This window comes from Acanthaster planci, linkage group LG10, assembly GCF_054643075.1.
Source record: "Acanthaster planci isolate LZ-2023a linkage group LG10, COTS_SCS, whole genome shotgun sequence".
In the NCBI taxonomy this organism is placed as follows: domain Eukaryota; kingdom Metazoa; phylum Echinodermata; class Asteroidea; order Valvatida; family Acanthasteridae; genus Acanthaster; species Acanthaster planci.
Window position 1 is genome coordinate 5,526,209 of NC_141786.1, and position 18,328 is coordinate 5,544,536.

Below are 18,328 nucleotides of genomic sequence, written 5' to 3' on the forward strand. Positions count from 1 at the left end.
AATGTCCTCAACGTCTTCATCAATTCACAGCAGCCCTCCCCTCCCCCCCCAAAAAAAATCAGCGGTCAGCAGGTGTCTGCTTATTTTTCAGTCCTGCCCAGTCGCTTCGCACCATCCAGGCTGTAGTTACGGAGTGCGTGTACAGTGTGTTGCTTGTCTCTTATCTCTGCTGCCCCCAGCCTCTGTGTGGACCCAGCCTCCCCATGAATATTCCAATTTGCTAATCAGCGTCACTTCCTTCCTGTAACTTAATTTCCTGCCTTTCTCTCGCGCACAGCACATAACCAAGTCAACCTGTTCTCTTTTCTTTTCTCTTCCCACACCCCCCTCCCAACTCCATTCTTCCTTGCACCCCCCTCCCCAATTCGGTGCATGCCTTGGCCTGTTGTGCTCAGGCGTCGGACCCCAGTGAGTCGCTGAAGGAGTCAGACCGGTACAGCAGAATGGTCGACGTGACTGAAGCGACGAGTGCTGTGAAGACCGAACCCAATGCACAGGAAGTACCCACAGGGTTTGAGTTACCGGACGAGTTGTCAGGAAGCCCTGTTGGTAAGTTTCTCACCGTTCTTAACTTTGTTCACTCACTTATTTTAAATATCATTTTCCGGAGGAAGTTATCGGGCTTGATTGTTTTCCTGCAATGCATTTTAATCTCCTGCATTCAGCGTGTATATCTCACAACAGGAATTCCAAACCCACCGCATAATGCATTGTATTAGAGCATAGGCAATGTTAGGCACTGTTTATGCTGAACAACTTCCAAGGTACCCAACATGTAGCTAACAAAACTGTGGATGTCAGATTCATCAAAATCTTAATTCTTTGGGATAAGCAGTGATTGCGGTTCAGTGCAGTACACTTAAACATGTATGACCGTTTGGAATGAGAGTCAGTGCCAGCCACGGCTCTTCTGAATTGTGTACAGCCCGCAAGCTATCTCCAAATCAACTCCCCACGGTCGTTCTTCCACTAGGTACATGTACATGCATATAATTTAGTTTTTGGAAATAAATGCGATTTCTAAAACATTGGGCGATCCTTCAGTGCACCTGGGCTGTTCTGCCTAAATACCACAGATGAATATTGTACATGTACATGTGATAACAATTAGAAATGGACTTTGATTTTTGTTTCTGACAGTCCAGAATGTCTAAAACCAGTTCGGTTTTAACTTCACCCAAGCCTGTCATCACTGTCGCGTCTTAATGCACTAGGAACAAAACACGGGCAGAACTGGCAAAATTGATATGCTGGCTATACAGTAGCGGGGCCTGCTCCCAGAAAACAGCATAGAAATACACAGACCTCTGTTGTTAGGGTTTAAGCTTGACAGTAGAGGGCGCTTCAGTTGTGGAATTTTTTTGGGGGGGAGGGTTGAATGTACTAAATATCATTTCAGTTGGAATCGTGAAGGAATAAAGCCTGCTGTTGTAGAAAATTAAACACCACGCACATGTCGTGACTGAAACGCAAAAATGTACTGGTATGCGTTGTGAATGGTCAGTACATGTACCGGTACATGCTGTCTTGAAAATCTATTGACCTTGTGGAAGTGCAAGAGCACCCTCGTGTGATGCAGTATTAATCCTGTTACTAATCATGCTCTTCGTGAGTAACAAACATTTAAATGTTGACATTTATGATTTGAAGAAGTGCCAAGTGAAGCTCATAGCTCACTCCCTCCTTGTGCTGGATGTCTTGTCTGCATCTGCGCCGAGTTAACGTACGTCCCTTAAAAGCTAGTCAGGAGTGCACGTTGGATAATCCGACCCATCGTTTCCGAACCGGCTGTTAAGTGGATGTTTTTCATTATTACTGTCCTCAGCAGGGACCAAACAACTCCCCTTGTCCCCTTTTTACCCCCTTCCCATCATTGAAAGTCCGCGTAAGGGATCGCGTGTGGAACCTAAAACTCAGCCACGAGATGATTGGTTGATCAGGGGGCATGGGTGGAAAGAACTGTTTCCGTTTTGAAGTCCTTGTAATTTTGGGCCAGTGAACAAAATAAAAAAGTTTACCAGCTGGTAGTACCATTTGAAGTTTTCGGCTCCGCTCACAGGAATTATTGTTTACCGTTTGTCAGATTCTTCTTGATTTGTTCAGGCTCTTTTGGTGGTGGAGGGGGGTTGGGAAGTCCAATTTTTCCACTCAGAGAGGGTGTACATGTACACATCCCAGGAATGGCGATGACTTGGAAACTCGGGATTTCATTTTACAATTCTACTTTATTACGTATATGTAAAACTAATGAAGTAATGTACAGTAACTCAGACATTGTTGCGGGACGTAGTATTACATGTATGTTCATGTATACTGCTTTCATGAAAGAAAATCTAGAGCTGAGTTATTCACAGTACCTTCCTAGTCAACAAAAGATAAAAAAAAACCTTCACTGGGAGGGATAAACTATTGTTTTTTTTGTACTGGCCACTTGGTAAAGTTTACTGGTGGTTGCTACAGTTAACCAACTTTAGGCAGGAAAAGAGGGTGATTTTATCAGAGGAAGGCAGCTGCTTCCTCTCAACCTGTTTGCGGTCACAGATTCCTTGCTCTGTGTTCAAACTGGTTTCTTTTTCTCTCTTTAGAAACAGATCACCGTCTGCTTTATTTCAAGTTTGAATAAACTACTGTAGCACTCATTTGTTGTGTTTGAAATTTTCTTTTTGAATTTTGTGTTTCGTCTTTTTTCATAGAAGTAGAAGTTATTTTGCGGTCAATGAAATACATTGCATTGGCATTACGCCCCCTTTCAGTTTCAGGGCCCCATCCTCTTGAAGGTTTTTTTTTTCTACTTACCCCCCCATTTGTCCATACCATTGGCTGGTTGAAACTTTGACTCATACTTACATCCAATCAAGGAATGTGTGACAGGTGGTTTTGGCCGTTGCCTAGGAACTGCCACCCTATGGATTCACTGACTCATCCTCCTGTGGCAAATCAAGGACATTTTAGGGGAGATTTTGGAGAAGGAGGTGATCCTGCAGAGAGTGTTGTACATGTACATGTGCATGGTAGATTGGCAGGCTGAATCACCCCTCCAAGAATACGCGTACGTAACTGCCCCTGACATTTTTCTCCCCCAGTCTCTTCTGTGAAGTGTGTATGTTGTTTGAGCTGAAGTAGAAGGAGTAGTTTACGCTTAATTCCATAAATCTTTTTAAAAAAACCTTTCCCACTGAGTTTTTCAATTTAACCATTTAAGGCCTTTTCACACTACCGGTACAACCTCTCAACCGCGGTTGAACTCACCCGCGGGCGAAGGGACCTGACATTGTTTCACACAGGGCAAGTTCAACCTTTAAAAAGGTACGGAAAATTTTCAACCCTGGTTTGAAAATTCTCAGCCCAAATTTGGAGCAGGATTGACTTCAACCCGGGTTGAAGTCAATCTCAGGGTTGATGTGGCATTGGGGCAGGGTTGAAAATTTTCAAGTGTGAATCGCCGCCAGTTTTGACATATTTAATAAGGGATGTATCACTGAAATTGATTTCAAACTATTATTTTTTGGCAGGTAATTAGCAGTACTTATTCAATCTTGCAATGAAACAGTGAGTTCTAAACATTAAAAAAATCATATGCCAGACATAACAGGGACGGGAAAAACAGTGGACCCCAAATGTATAGAATGGCGTCATTGGAAAGCGCTAGCTCATCACAAAGGGAGTACACGTACATGTACGTGTACATGTATATGACCTGTAAGCATATGCTTCAGTGGCTGTGTGTGGTGCTGCTTTTCGCTCTTTTTTTCCAACGGAGGAATAGTTCTGCTGGCAGACAGCAAAGTCCATACACCCACATGTTAGAAGAATGAAAAATAAGGCAATTTACCAATGGCCTCTGTAGTCCTTCACCTCCTGTTGACATGTACATGTCCACGGATGGTGGCTTTGTTAGGGATAATTTGTCTAAATCCAAATCTCATTATTTTCCGTCCAGCATTAGGTCATCTTCCTATCAGTATCGGTGGTATTTAGAATGGAAGAAGAGCTTACTGTGCTTTGCAATTTGTAAGGTGTTATTCAAATTTTGATCTTATAACCCCCCTCCCGAAAAAATTCTCCAAACTGAAATTGCAAACAAACAAGAAACACCACCAGCAAAAACTTCAATACCTTTATTCCTTTTTGTGATACATGTAAGCTATAAAGATTTCTTCATTAGTTGATCATTTGGAGGGAAGCTTGAGTCAAGTATAAATTTGTTGTTTAAAGGCACTTTTTTCTGTTTTGTATTGCAGCATTAAAATATATTTACCACATGTGCTAGGTGACATACATCATGTACATGTTAAACTGTGAAAAAAATGAGTTAACTTGTGACCTCAGCCTCCCCTTCTGGACAAGGAATCAAATGCTTCGGAGTCCTGAGTGGAGGTTTGGGATGGGACCCACAGGATCAGTTGTATGCTAATGTTTTATCCCTTCATTCAAACCAGTCCCTCTCACTGGCCCATGTCATAACATTACTCACCCGTGAAATAATGGGATGCACCATTGAAAACACCATGTCTAGACGAGTCCATTGTGTGGCCTAGGGGTACATAACTGGTGTGGTTTTTTTTCTTATTGAAAGGGACCGCTGAGATCAGTGGATTACACAAAAAGTAGCAGGGTTTTATGAAAGGGGGATGAAGCTTAGCATGGAGGAAGTTTTTACTTAACCATTGCCTGGTGACCTCCAAGCTTGATTTATGCAACCACAGGCAATAACAAACAAAAGCCCGTTACTGAGTTTAGGGATCACAGAGTAGGGATTTGTTTGTATTGCTGTTTGTGTCTTGTCTCACATGAGCATAGAGCTAGGAAAAGTGCATTCCTTTGTGATGATGTATGTGCAGGGCTAACTTGAGCCTTTGAAGAGTGACCAAGTTCTTAATTCATTTTGTTTTATATGTTCAATTCTTGTGTAGCTACACTGGTCAAAAACTCAGGCTTCTCTGTTCCTTTACATGTGTACAGTGTACCTGTGCCGTATTTGGCCTTTTACTCCGGTTGGTTTATTTTGATAAATCGTTTTGGGACCTGTATCAACAGGTGATATCTGCTGTGCATACACACAGTAGTACACATGTGTACACGTACATATGCACATGTATGCTGTATGTATTCCCCTGTGACACAGTGTACCCAATGTACATGTATTCTCTTCTAAAATCTAACCAAGTACCTCACCACAAAAGTAGCCACATGTACAGAGTAACGTAAACAGACCAGTAAACATGACTCATTCAACCAAGGAGACATACCAGCTACTCAGTACATGGGTAGATTTTCGTGATAAATCCCAGCGGGCCCTGTCCGTTCAGACATGTTATGGAGAAATGCAGAACTTGCTTCATACGGAGGTTATGGTTGACAGTCTAAAATACCCCAACCGTGGTGGAATAAGAACACTTTCCTCCATGCTCCAACATGGGGGATTCACTATCTATAGTGTGCCTCCAAGAGGTTGCAGCGCATTGGCCAATCACAGTGCGCGGAACCTGTCGACCGTTTCCAAAAGTGCATTGGGTCAAAAGATTTCGTGCTCTGTGATTGGTCAACGCGTTGCAAACTGCAATTTACATACATTGTCCCGCATTCTAGGATCCAGGAAAATATAGCTAATCCATTCAGTATGTAAAAACGCTACTAAATCAGAAAAAGGTAAATTGTATGCCCCTTGCTCGTGCCTTCAACTAGAAGGGTATCACATTATAACCATTTCACAGTGTTTACCAATGATTTTATTAGACCAAATTGTAGTAAGAAGCAGCTTTTTCTCTCTTTTTTTCTTTCCTATGGGAATTTCTCCGGGTGCCCGTGGCCTCAGGTGCACACATGTAGATCTACATGTAATTTACTTGAGAAAGTGCACACCTTGTACATGTACCATAGGATGGCTGTATCCCACTGCCAGTGAGGTTGTGGCGTGATGTTAGTGAAGCTGTAGAATCCAATCCAACAGCATCTATTGTGCAAATTTACTCACTGCTAGGATGTCATGTCAGTGCAGTGCACTGCCAGTGAACTGTGTTGTTGGGTGCTAAGCCCCTCCCCCTTAGCCCCCCCTTCCATCTCCCACACAGCCATTATGCCATATATGGAATTCGAACAATGGCAGGACTTGTATGAATGGAAATATGCAAATTGGTTTTCAGGAAACGGTTCAGTTGGCAGTGTATGGAGTATGCCATTGAAGAATTTTATTGCTTTTTAAGTACAATATGTGTTCAGAATTCAATTTTCAATGCCCTGATGCACTTGCATGTACATAAACATGTACATGTACTGTACGTACTCTGCTCATACACATGTACATGTACATGTATGCTTTTGTATAATACGTACGTGTACATGTACCGTGTAGGTGACGTTTTATGGAAAGATTTGATATGAAGCACTTGTATCAAACAATGGATTAAAAAATTGGAATGGGGATAAGTTCTCTACCTCTTCCTCTGGGAAGGGTTACAAGGGGATTTACTCAAAGTCGCTGGTGAAATTTGCAGACATGTGCCACTGCACGTACGCTATTACAAACAAACTGTAAGAGAATGCTACATGCATATGCATGCTGCATACATTTCGTAAGATGGAAAAGGTTAATTGTAATTGAACTTCTTCAAAGTAAACAAATGAAGGCAGGCGTAATGTGTACGATGCTCTTCAGTTGCAAAGTGGAATTGCCACGTTGCATGTCATGATGTGCCCTCTGCCGTGCACTGAACAATTTGGTTTTATACATGTACGTGTACTGTACATGTAGGCCTATATCTTACACATAAAGTACAGCACACTGAGCTACATGTACATACAGGTAAATATGAGTAGGCCTACACGTAATGCTGTGCTCCGAGTAGGGTTTAAAAATAAAAAAAAAGATCCTGATATGTGGTTGTAAGATATTACACTGTACCGTACTTGTACATTTTAACGAATACACACCGCATACATTTGTATACTGTACATGTACATTTGTACATTCTCCTGGAAAGATACAAACAGAAAATTAAGGACAAAATGAAATGAAATTCAAAGGCTTTAAATGCAGTGACCTGAAATCAGCTCGCCGGACTTGTCCCTGTGGCTTTCTTATGGTGCCCTGAGGACTATGCTGTGGGATTAGGTTTAATGAATTACATTACTATGGGTCAATCAGGCTTGATAATTGAGCGGTCGTCCAAATGTGAATTTATTAATACACATGCACTGGTAACAGTGTGCTTGGAGATTTTTGTTTCTTTGAAGTTGTTTGTTTGGAAATCTGGTTTCTAGTTGTACTGAGTGGGAAAGATTAATACTGCTAGAAAGTCTGGGAGTTTTTCATCTTGGTTATGTACATGCACATGGTACCGGTAACTTTGTTTGATAAAAGGGGGTTACATAGTAGTGTTAAAAGGAGAAGTGAACATAGGAATAAAAAAAAGAGAGTGGCAAGGCAATATTTAAGCTTTCAACTGCCTGCTGGCACATTTTCCATGCATATTTGCAAACTAAAAGATTTCCAGTTGGAACCTACCACGTACTACCGTACATGTTTATTAACACCCATCAGTTGCCTGTTTATCAGACAAGATGTCAGATACAATGTAAGTTGATTGTACATGTATCGATCTCATGATGCCTAAAGTTGCATAAATTTCCTCTTTTTTATTTGTTAAATATATTACACAGGTGCAATTACCGCCTACATACATGTACATGTTCAATCCTTAGTCTGATAAACTTTCTTTGCCAAGCTAAAATTAAGCCCAAGGCATGCTGAACAATCCCTAAGGGGGTTCTCCAACCCAAAATAGCATTTGGCCAAGGATCTATGGGGAACAGTTGGGCAAGGTGCGGGAAGACCAAATACAGGCCACTCTAGGTTTGAGGCACTTAATTCATTCCCTCTGCACAACTTCACAAGGCAAGCCCGGGCAAGCCTGCACTACACTGTACATGTAGCTGCACCAAGCGTGCTCCCATCAACCTGGGTCAATAACCGAGCGAGGGACATTTTCGTGCTGACGTTTTGTCCTGAATAACACGATATGACTGATCTATCATATTAACGAAAAAAAAAAATATGAAGAGGGTTAAAAGACGGTGGCGGAATAATGTTTGTCAGGGGATCTGGTCGTCAGAGCCCTTGCGTTTGCCCGCGAGGCACAAGGGGCTTTATTTTTCCTTAGAACTGTGCTGTAATACAAGACAAAGTGCTTTGAAATCCCCAAACTGCCAATCCTTACCGTGCTTAGAAAGGAAAGACTCTCAGAAAAAAAATCACTAAATTGTGGATTAGGCCTTGTGTGATGAGCAGCTGTAAAACACGTTGCGGAGAATTGTCTGGTTATGTAAAGACAGTATCTTTGGAATGCATTGTGGCTTAAATTTTGTCAGGAAGAAGATGAAGAATACAGGTGTCAAAATGTCAAATTAGCTCTGTCAAGGGACTGCTTTAAAAATGCCCTGTTTGAAAAAACAAGAAGGAAGTCATGAACTTATAAACCCCCCCCTACTTAAATGAAGATATCATGAGATCTTTAAGAAACAATATGGCTCCCTGAAAGGTTGATGTTGGCTCTCTTAAACACAATAGCACATCGTACAAAAATAGAAAAGAGAAACAAGAAATGTAAAGTCAGCCTCTCTGGAATATTGTACATGTTAACTGATACGTGTTATATATATGTACTGGAACATTTACATAAACCATTGATAACAAATAACAAGTCATGCTCCTTCGATCTTAACAAAATGCCAAAAATCAGCTCTTTACTCATCCAATAATGCATTCTTGTGGCACATAAATGAAGTAGGAGTAGCGTTACGCGTACATATTTTATTTCCCCATTACTGGTATGATTAGACTATTTTTCACTAGTTCTAGGTGAAGACAAAATCCCTACGGGAGATTAGGCTGCTCGTTTTCAGTGACGAATGACACGGATGTTTCCATGGCAACTCACCAGTGTCCCCATCAACTGCCTTAATGAAGGCTCCACGGTCATCAATGACGTGTGATCGAAAGTTGGGTTTATGCTCACAAGCTGAAAGAACGGCAAAATGAAGTTTTCCAAATAAGACAATCAGACATTTTTTAATGATCATAGCGAGAGTCCTTCCAGTTTATTTTTGACATGATGCCACTATAAACTGCCCTCCCCCCCGGACAACTTGCCAGATGCAGTTCTTCCCTTAGGTAAAGTATCTTTTCTACTCCAACCGGCATTTATTCTAAAGCCAAATATCTGACAAACTGGTACCATTTCCAAATGCCAAATTGTAAAGAATTTTTTTCCCCTCTGTTGCAGTATCTGTTGGAGCACAAAATGAGCGGAAGAGAAACGCACCGTTAATTTTGAAAGCCTTTTTGATGTCGGGTTGTACTTCGTTTGATTTCTGTTTTTTTCTATTCTTTCCCCTATCTTGTGCAAGGACATATACATGTAGAGTACAGTCACATTGTTTACTACAGTACACAGTTTTCTTTGCTATTTTAATAAAATAACCTACTAGAGTAGAGAAATTCTACACTTAACCTGTAAGATGCTAAAATTCCAACAATGATGACCCAGGAGGGCTGTGTACAGTTGGCAAGAAGTGCAAAAGAGAGAAAAAAATAAATCCTTCTTGAGCCTCTTCAAAATAAATTATTTCATGCAGAGGGGAAAAAAAGCAGTAAAACTTGGGCTGAAACATTTGGAGCTGAAACTAAAAGACAAGGGACTTGGTCCTGAGATGAAATTCTAACTTGTTCTGATATCAAAGTTGGACTCCTTTTGCTGTTGTTCCACACATCCAATTCTTCATTGTTCCATTTATTCTTAACCAAAGATGCATCAAATCTTGCTTTTCCTTGGCTTATGGCGGGAGAATTACCATTTGGCTCAAACACAGCATGCTTCTTATGGATTGGGGGGAAGAGGCTGGAGAAGATACTAAAGCCGGAGACAGAGATGAGTTTTGGAAAAGAGCTGCCCCAGCGACCAAGTCCAATTGTGGTCTGAGGCCCTGTTTGTGATGTTCAGATGCGGATTTTGATCAGTGACAACATTGGTTCATTCCATCCATTATGCGAGTGGTGGTGTCGGTGAACCAACATTGGATCACTGATCGCGATCTCATACTCGTACAGATTCTGAGTTGCTGGGACAGCCTGAATCGAGTTCTCCTTTTATCCCTTACAAATATACCAGTACATGTACATTTATGAACACTGAAGACATCCATACATAAACATGGACTGATATGTACATTACACAAGTACACATTTACATGTACATGCATTCACATGTGGAAGCCAACGTGGGTCAACCCTAAAAAGTGCAGCGACACTTTGTCACTCCCTTGGACTCTGTTGTGAGTAAGTGGGGGACCTTATCAAGCTGAGCTCATGAAACACCTACGCCCTCCTCAATAACTATTGTGGATTACCAGGAGACCAAAGGTCTTGTATAAAGGGAAGTTTTACTATGATTTTTGGGATGGCTGGAGGGTCATTGCAGGCTTGGTTTGTTAATGAATTAAAGCTGTACAAGTGTAAAGTGTCTGTATCGCAAACCCTGAAGTTATGCTTGCTTTTGCCTGCCCAAACATACAAGACAGCACATACATGCACATGGTAAAAACCCTTCAGCCAACTATGGCCAGTAGAATCTTAATCTACCGCTACACCCCGCTTGAGCTCTGTTTGGCCCATCAGAACCAGTACTGATGCTCTGTTATGGTTTCAGCTGACGGATTCTGATGCCATCGATATTGTAATTGATCCTTGTGTAAGAGATAGATACCTACATGTATGTTCAGGTATGCAGTTTGTTTTTCGCTGTATACAAGTACAGGCCTGGGCAGCCGCACCTGAACAGTGTCATGTTTACTGGCACATGTCTTATTACATGCACCTCTACACAGTAGGGGTACATTACTGTGCTACACTGCTGTACCTGTTCAGTTAAACCTCTCTTACTTTTATGAGGATTTGAATTACAGGCCTGTGTAGGATTCTTCTTTTTGTCTTTGTCCATCATAGAAATGTTAATCCCATGCTCTCTTACAAACCCTAGTCAGTAGATGGCCCATATTCTAAAGTTGTGGGGGGGGTAGCGCTCTGCAAGATGGTGGTTGGAAACTGTGCTTGCTCTGGTGTGGGAGGCCTTTTGGTCCAGTCATACGGTACTGTGAGAATCCTAAGGGTTGGACAAAACACCCAAAAACCCATTGATTTGATGAGTTCGTTAAAAAAAAAGAAAGAAACAAGGAAATGTATCTACATGTACTAGTGCATGTACATGTATAGGATGAGAAGTACATGTAGTTACCTTACATACCTTTTTTTTCTGGCCAGCTTCACAATGCAACTGTCTGGTGTTTTGTTTCTAAGGGAAATCTGCCAGTCATGTCTGAAGTTGTGATTCATGCGTGAGATAATAAGAAGTCATCACTCTATCCACGAACGTACACCATCAAACGCACCACATTAGGGACCTTGTTGAAACTTGTTGAAATGCGTCTCTGGGCTGTGCAAATGGATGATGTACATGCTATACAAATAGGCACAATACCGTCTGTATGTGTCAAAAAGTAGGCCCTACCATACAGTTTCAGAGCAACAACTTGGGTTTCCACCATTGTTGAATTTATTCAGGTTTGGTACATGGTTTGATGCTGTGTAGTTTTTATGCAATGCACATTGCTTGATTACACTGGACAATGCAACAAAGGTCTCTCAATTTGGACCATTCAGAAATGCCAGGTCGGGTTAAAATGTACAGACCCTTGGGCTGCGCAGCTGAGAAATTTTTTCTGTGGGGTCTGCTTGTCAAGATGCCAAGTACTCAAAAAGTGTGAACAAGATCAGAAGTGCATCCAGTGACCAGTGTTGTAGTGGAGACCACTTAATACCTTCACAAGACCACACAAGACCTGTAGTCTGAATTCAAGTCACAAACCATTCAAATGAACTGCAACAAAAGCATTCCTTTGTCATTGTTTACCCAGTTACCTGTGACTTGTCTCGTGCGTAGTCTTGTGCCTGGTCTTGTGTCCGGTCTTGTGTCTGGTCTTGTGATAGTCTTGACTACATCACTGCTGTAGACACCTAAATCATTGTGCTATCTGAATGTATGTTCAACTCCATTGGGGTTAAATTTCAAGATTAAGTGAGCAATGCTTCAACTTAATCAGTGTTGTTGTTCAGAGAATTGCATCAAGTCTTTTAATCATTGTGCTGTTGGGCTCTTGCCTTTCTTATGCAATGGAAGATTTGGCCCACACACACACGGGCGCGTGCTAAACACCTGTTTGATCGCGTGTGAGGGCAAAAGGTGCCTGCAATGGATGACACATCACAGTTTTCTTTCCTTATTTTTTTCCTGCCGTCCTGATAAGTAGTCTCTAGAACTTTGGGTCGCAGCCTCGGTCTGTGCAAACTCGTGGGGTGGTTTTTAGTCCAAAATTTAGAGCTATGCCGTCAACTTGGGATCGGCAGAGTTGTTGACTCACTCAATGCAGGGCGCCAGGGATTTGTTTTTCTCTCTTTGTCTAAAAAGTTGTGAGAGAACTTTAACAAGAGATGGTTGGAGAGCTAGAAGCTTTGCCAAATTGCTGTGAGACATTTGATGGCTGCCTCGATGGTAAACACATCAGACTGAAGTCTGTGAAACTTTCCCCCCCCCCATACTCTTGGCAGTGTTCCAAACACCTGTAGGGATATGGAGTGTTTCTGATCCAGTGCTTGTTTGTAGTTGTTTGCCCTTTTTTCCTCTCAGATCAGTTCATCTTGTTCCATCATGTAACTTAAAGCGAACATGGCTAGGAAGTCTGTGAAAACTAGAAGCGGAATTTTAACAAATTATAGTGGAAATCTGAAAGTTGAGTCCTTATGAGCACCAAAGGTGCATTCTACCGTACGTCACTTCTTTCAGTTACATTTTCGAATTTAATTGTTAATGACCCAACACTGGACTTTCTAACATTGGAATTCTTTTTTCTTTTAAATTTACAACCACTAACCATAATTTCACTTTCACATTAACTAACTACATGTAGAAGTGTGTATTCAGTGTTCTCATTTTCGTAACATGTATACTGCTATTCTCGATGTACATGTATGTATGTGATTGCACAAGTGCAGAGCACACATGCATCTGGCTATCAGTAATTGAACTGGGAAATAAATCTAGTTTGGACGGTCTTTTTCCTCCATTTATTCGGTTGCAGATTTACACCCGGCTGTGCCTCCGCCCACCCCAGGAACCAACGCGTTAATGAATGCCTGTCTACGCGAGAGCTTCAGCAGTTTCCAGAAGGAGCAAGACAGGCTTGGAATACCCCGAGGTGAGTGAGCCAGACGGACAAGGATATTCGGTCCTCATGCGGAAAGTACATGTAGCCTCCTCCCACTCACGAAGAAAAGATGTACCGGTAGGCTCAAGAGAACGTGAAAGTGTTTCAAGCTTTTTTTGTGCATGGAAGGACTTAAAGATGACAACTGCAGCTTTCAACCTTTTGCCGATTTAGTCTGAAACAATGCTGCAGAGGCCAATATTGCTCAGTAGCTTGGTGGATTTGATGTCTTGAGTGTGACACATTTCTGACAATGCCTGGTTGTCGTAAAAGTTGAACTTCTCTTTATTGACAGAATGTCTTGTTAGGACAAAAGTCTAAGTGACTGCAACTTACTTGTACATTAATTCGTGACTCTATTATGCCAGTACCGGGTATTATTTATAAGGTTGTATTATGTTATACTGAAAGCATTAAATGTTGCAGTTTGTCCGCTTTCTACAACTTTATACTATAAAGACCAGTGGTTAAGAAATCAAAGTTGTAGGCCGTACGTTAAAAAAAATCAGCTTTCCCCAATGTTGGTCAAGTTTGTTGGTGCTAGTATTAATCCAAAATACGACGGAGACAAAAGATACATGTAGTTAAAGTAACAGGTGGAAGATTGAAATTATGTCTTTTTCCTGAAATAGAAAAAGAATACCCGTTTCCAAAAAAGTTGATAGATATTTGTTTTTGATGACAGATCCAACACAATGGACGGAGTGCCAAGTGGTGGCTTGGGTCCTGTGGGCAATCAAAGAATTCAGTCTGGAGGGTGTCTCCGTGTCCAATCTGCGCATCCCTGGCCACGAGCTATGTGCACTTGACAAAGCTGACTTCCTTGGTAGGGCACCCCCCTTCATGGGGGATATTCTCTGGGAACACATTGACATGCTGCGAAAAGGTAAGGATGAAAAGCATTTTTTGGACTTTTAAAATGCAAGATCAATGTTAAAATGATTTTACCTGACTATTTTTGTTGTTTACCAATTTTTGATTTGGGTATTCTGTGTTTTTTTATCAGAATGTGCAAGTCCGCCACCGCAGACTGAGCCAGTTGTCTCCACGGCAACCACGGTAACGACGACACAGTCGGACGTCAAGCTGGAGTCCGCCTACACAAGTTGCATGCCGCGCTTTGACGACTTTCTCAGTCAGGGTAAGAGTGATTTTTTTTTTTTTACTTTTGGCCAGAATCATGGTTCATTAAGCCAGGGAGAAATATTTTGAAATTGATTCGTCTGCGCTGCCTTGAGCATGGGATATCTGGACACTTTTGCGACTCGGCAAAAGTATCAGTAGAGGGTCCATGATTCTGGCCCTTGGCTGTCCATCTGTCAGAAAGAGGTTTGAGACCATTTGGCACAAGCAGCTGGCAGCTTATTAAAAAGGTAACATTTCGATATGATGAACAGAAGGGTTATTTTTCTACGACTAATGGAGTGATCAGCTGGATGTTAACTCAGTGATTTTCCCATGGCACCACAAAATGTACTTCTGTTATGCTTTCAGCCTTCAGGCCACAATTCCCAACAAGAAGACAGGCCTACATGTGGCTGCCTGAACATGAACTGCATGATAGCAACTGACAGGAAGTTTTCTTCATCCCACATGTAGTTGAAACACCCCTCTACCTTATCAGTATACTGTACATGTACCGGTGCTTCTTTCCCCTGGCACCACTTTTTCACGCCATTTGTGTTTATGTGTACATTTCTGTTGATCTGCAGTGTCTCATTGTTTTAAAAAAAAAATAGGATTCATTTTGAAGAAAGTTAAATTGGTTTTTAACCTCTCTACAAAGTCAGCTTTGTTTCCTACTTAATTTTGGTACACGCTTACTTGGGGGTTAATGTACACTGTACATTACATGTACTACGTGTAGTGTTAACAATACTCTCTGGCTACTCCAGAATTTCAACATCGTATCTCAGAATTGTGTCATGAAGTAGAAACTGCATCTCTCTATTTTCCTCCAATCCGTCATTCTACCAAGCTCGGGGATCTTTTGTTTTTGAAATCTGAACTTGACATTGTTTATCGTGCTTGGGCAAATGGCGCACGAGCACAAGCCTGTAACACAAAGTAGAAGGTGTTGCCTCAAACATATCACAACATGAGGTGGGCACAGCCTGTGGGAGATAGCCTGGAACTTCCTCTTGTCCTAGTGCTGCAGCATGGCTTTCATGGCGGACAGAACAATCCAGGCTGACGGTGTTAAAAATCTGAAGTTTCCTTCGGTGTTGGCTTTGGTGTAATCTAGACATTTCAGTCATACTAGCATTTCATAACTTTGTGCCTGTTTTTCAGGAGTCATCTTTGCGCTTGTGATTAATCATGAATGATACACTGTCTCTACAAGGTGCATTGAATGTACAAAAGTGTCTACATGTACATGTACGCACAACATCATATTCACTGATGCTGTGCAAATTGAACCTGAGTCCTTGTCCAAGTCCAAAATTGCCCCCCCCAAAAAAAAATGAATGAATTAATTCTGACAGGGTTATGCCCCAACATGAATTCTGATTTCTGCTTGCAATTTTAATATAATGCTGTCCGACTTCAAGCATTTACATGTACATGTTTTGTCAACCCAGACTTGCCAAGTTCACAATGTAGATTTGAAATTGCAAATCTTAGTACTTGTTTCATTATTAGGGCTACTGTCACAGACACTGCCCTAAAGAAGAGGGACTCCATGTGTTATCAACAGAGTCGCGGAAAACTGTTTCAGTCTCGTTTTTTTGGCCTGCCTTGTGCTTTGCTTTTACTCTAATTGTAAGATGATCAGAGTTTTGGTTATGTTCTTCAAGTCAATTGAACATATATGTATAGTACATGTACATGTACACTTATATGTGTAAATCGTGCACTGGATTACAAAGAAAAGTGATGCAATCGCAACCAAAACACATGTTATTCTTCAGTAAACATGTTTTAATTGTTGTGAAATACCATTTCACGCCAAACATTGGACATGAAAAATTTCAGGTCAGCCACTTTTACACTACAGGTCAAAGAGAGACTTTTGTAACATGCATGTGTGTCTGTTTGACTACAAAAGCTGGATTTTTCAGCAGTTTAATAACTTAGGCTTTGCCACTTTTTGCACTTCTGACAAACAGAAAAACCAAAATTGCACCATCTACCGGCTCTTATTCATTGCTATTTGAGAGAATTTTGTTAGCTGCTGAACTCCTTGAAAAGTCACAGTTATTTAGTGGTGTTATTGGTTCAACCCCTTCAATGGATATTCATGAATTTCTTGTAACCGCTTCAATCTCATGCGTAACAATGTATGTACATGTATTGTATCTGGGAATAAGCATACATGCATACTCACACATATCATGCCTCAGCATTGGGGCCTCAGTCTGGGCCAAATGAGGAGACAAAAGGAGACTTTTTACCACTGATCAGGGGCTGATTGTCCTTGCAACTCTAATTGTCAGTGCCACAGTCACCACCACCTGCCAATCAAGCGGGAACAGCCCTGATACCAGGGTGGACCGGCAGATCAGTGATATCAAACCACAATGATGGACCAGCTCAGGGCCGCCTCTTCCTGTGGCTAGAGCTGGAAATCTGTACCCCCATCAGCTCTTGCTATCTCTGCCACCTTACATGGTCCTGACTTCCTGCACGTCACCACGGATACCAACAAACGAGAAAGAACGAAAAAAAAAAATAGATTAAACAAAAGCAAAAAAAAAAAGTGGGGGGGGGGACTGGTTTACCAGAAGTCAGAACCAGAAGTGAGTCGGAAGCTGTGTGGGATGATCTCTGTTGTTTTCACAGTCAGCGCTAAAATTCATCTCGACCAGTGGGTGCACGCAACTCGTGAACAGTAATATGCTGTGATGAGGTTTTTCTGTCAAAGTTGTTTATTCAGAGTCGTCGGTGAATGGCAGATTTTGAGTTGAAAATACTCTGCCAAGCACTCATCAAGGACTCAGTGGATCACACCAGATAGGTGTGGGAGAACATACCTTTTAAGTTTTGATTTCATTCTGGTTTTCATTTCATTCTGGTTGGATTTGCTGCCGTCGGAGGTGTGCTTTTTCCAGTTTCATTTGGGCATTGTTCAGAACCTGAGATACATTTCCAACTGTTGCAACTGCTGAACAGAGGTTGTGGACGTTGCTGGCAGTGAGATTGTAAAGTGTCTTTGCAACCTTTGCAGGAATATGCACTGAATCACTCGGATTGTGGTTTGGCGGATAAATTCATTTGTGACCTGGCATGTGAGAGAATGATGAAATAAGTAAAGAATCGGAAAGATCTGTGTCTGTCTTGCAGCGTCATAACTTGGAGAAACAATATATCCATTGTTATGAACATTCATCCTCAGGAGAACCATACATAGCAAATGAGAAATGTGCACGTAGAAGGAAGAGCTTTCGTTCTCCGAGAGACATCCTGAAAGACTTCAGACGTTGCCGGGATTTCAAGTCTAACTTGGAGTAGATTAAGGGACCGAATACCCTTGGGTCTGCCACTGTCCTGCAGGTATTGGTACTGCATAACACCGCATTCGCAGTCTGGTCTGGCCCCAGGCGCATGGTTTATTGTTTGTAGGGCAACTCCATCAACTGTGTGAGAAACAACTCCCAGAAGCCATCTTGACAAAGGATCTGTCAAATCCTGAATCTGTTTTTCTTCAGGCTCTGCTCTGTGGAGCGTCTTCTGCCGGCCGGGGCCCCAGCTGGCTTTGATTTGGCCCCCATTGTTTTGATGTTACCCTGAACCTCAACAGGAAATTACCGATCAGAACTGCTGACTTTCTTCTTTATCTCCCTGACTCCATTCCAGTCACTCTCCGTGAAAAAAATAACCTTTGAAAATATTGAATGCCAACTTTCCCCCTTGTGAAACTGATTCAACTTTTGCCCATTGCCGAGGTTGATTTCTGTGTAAATTCTTTGGGAAAAAGGAGCCAAGGTAGAAGTTGATCTCAACAAAGACAGCAAATATTGTCAGAGTTCCCCGCCTCTTCTAAGAATTTGAATATTCATGAAGACCATCATTG

General features: G+C 41.7%; 1 protein-coding gene and 1 long non-coding RNA gene across 9 annotated transcripts in view; one reads left to right on the forward strand and one right to left on the reverse strand.

Annotated features, from left to right (window-relative positions):
- LOC110980528 (protein C-ets-1-like) overlaps nucleotides 1-18,328 on the forward strand; it is a 37,342-nt gene that overhangs the window by 6,420 nt on the left and 12,594 nt on the right. For all 8 annotated transcript variants that reach the window (XM_022237298.2, XM_022237297.2, XM_022237300.2 and 5 more), the window contains 4 exons: nucleotides 396-549; nucleotides 13,189-13,305; nucleotides 14,000-14,200; nucleotides 14,321-14,455. In XM_022237298.2, coding sequence (XP_022092990.2) covers nucleotides 396-549; nucleotides 13,189-13,305; nucleotides 14,000-14,200; nucleotides 14,321-14,455 — 607 coding nt within the window. The remainder of the gene's footprint in view (nucleotides 1-395; nucleotides 550-13,188; nucleotides 13,306-13,999; nucleotides 14,201-14,320; nucleotides 14,456-18,328) is intronic.
- On the reverse strand, nucleotides 10,626-16,816 carry LOC147797697 (uncharacterized). Its single transcript, XR_015426674.1, has 3 exons — nucleotides 16,643-16,816; nucleotides 11,298-11,486; nucleotides 10,626-11,156 (listed from the first exon to the last, which is right to left on the reverse strand). It is a non-coding gene; the product is annotated as an uncharacterized LOC147797697 (long non-coding RNA).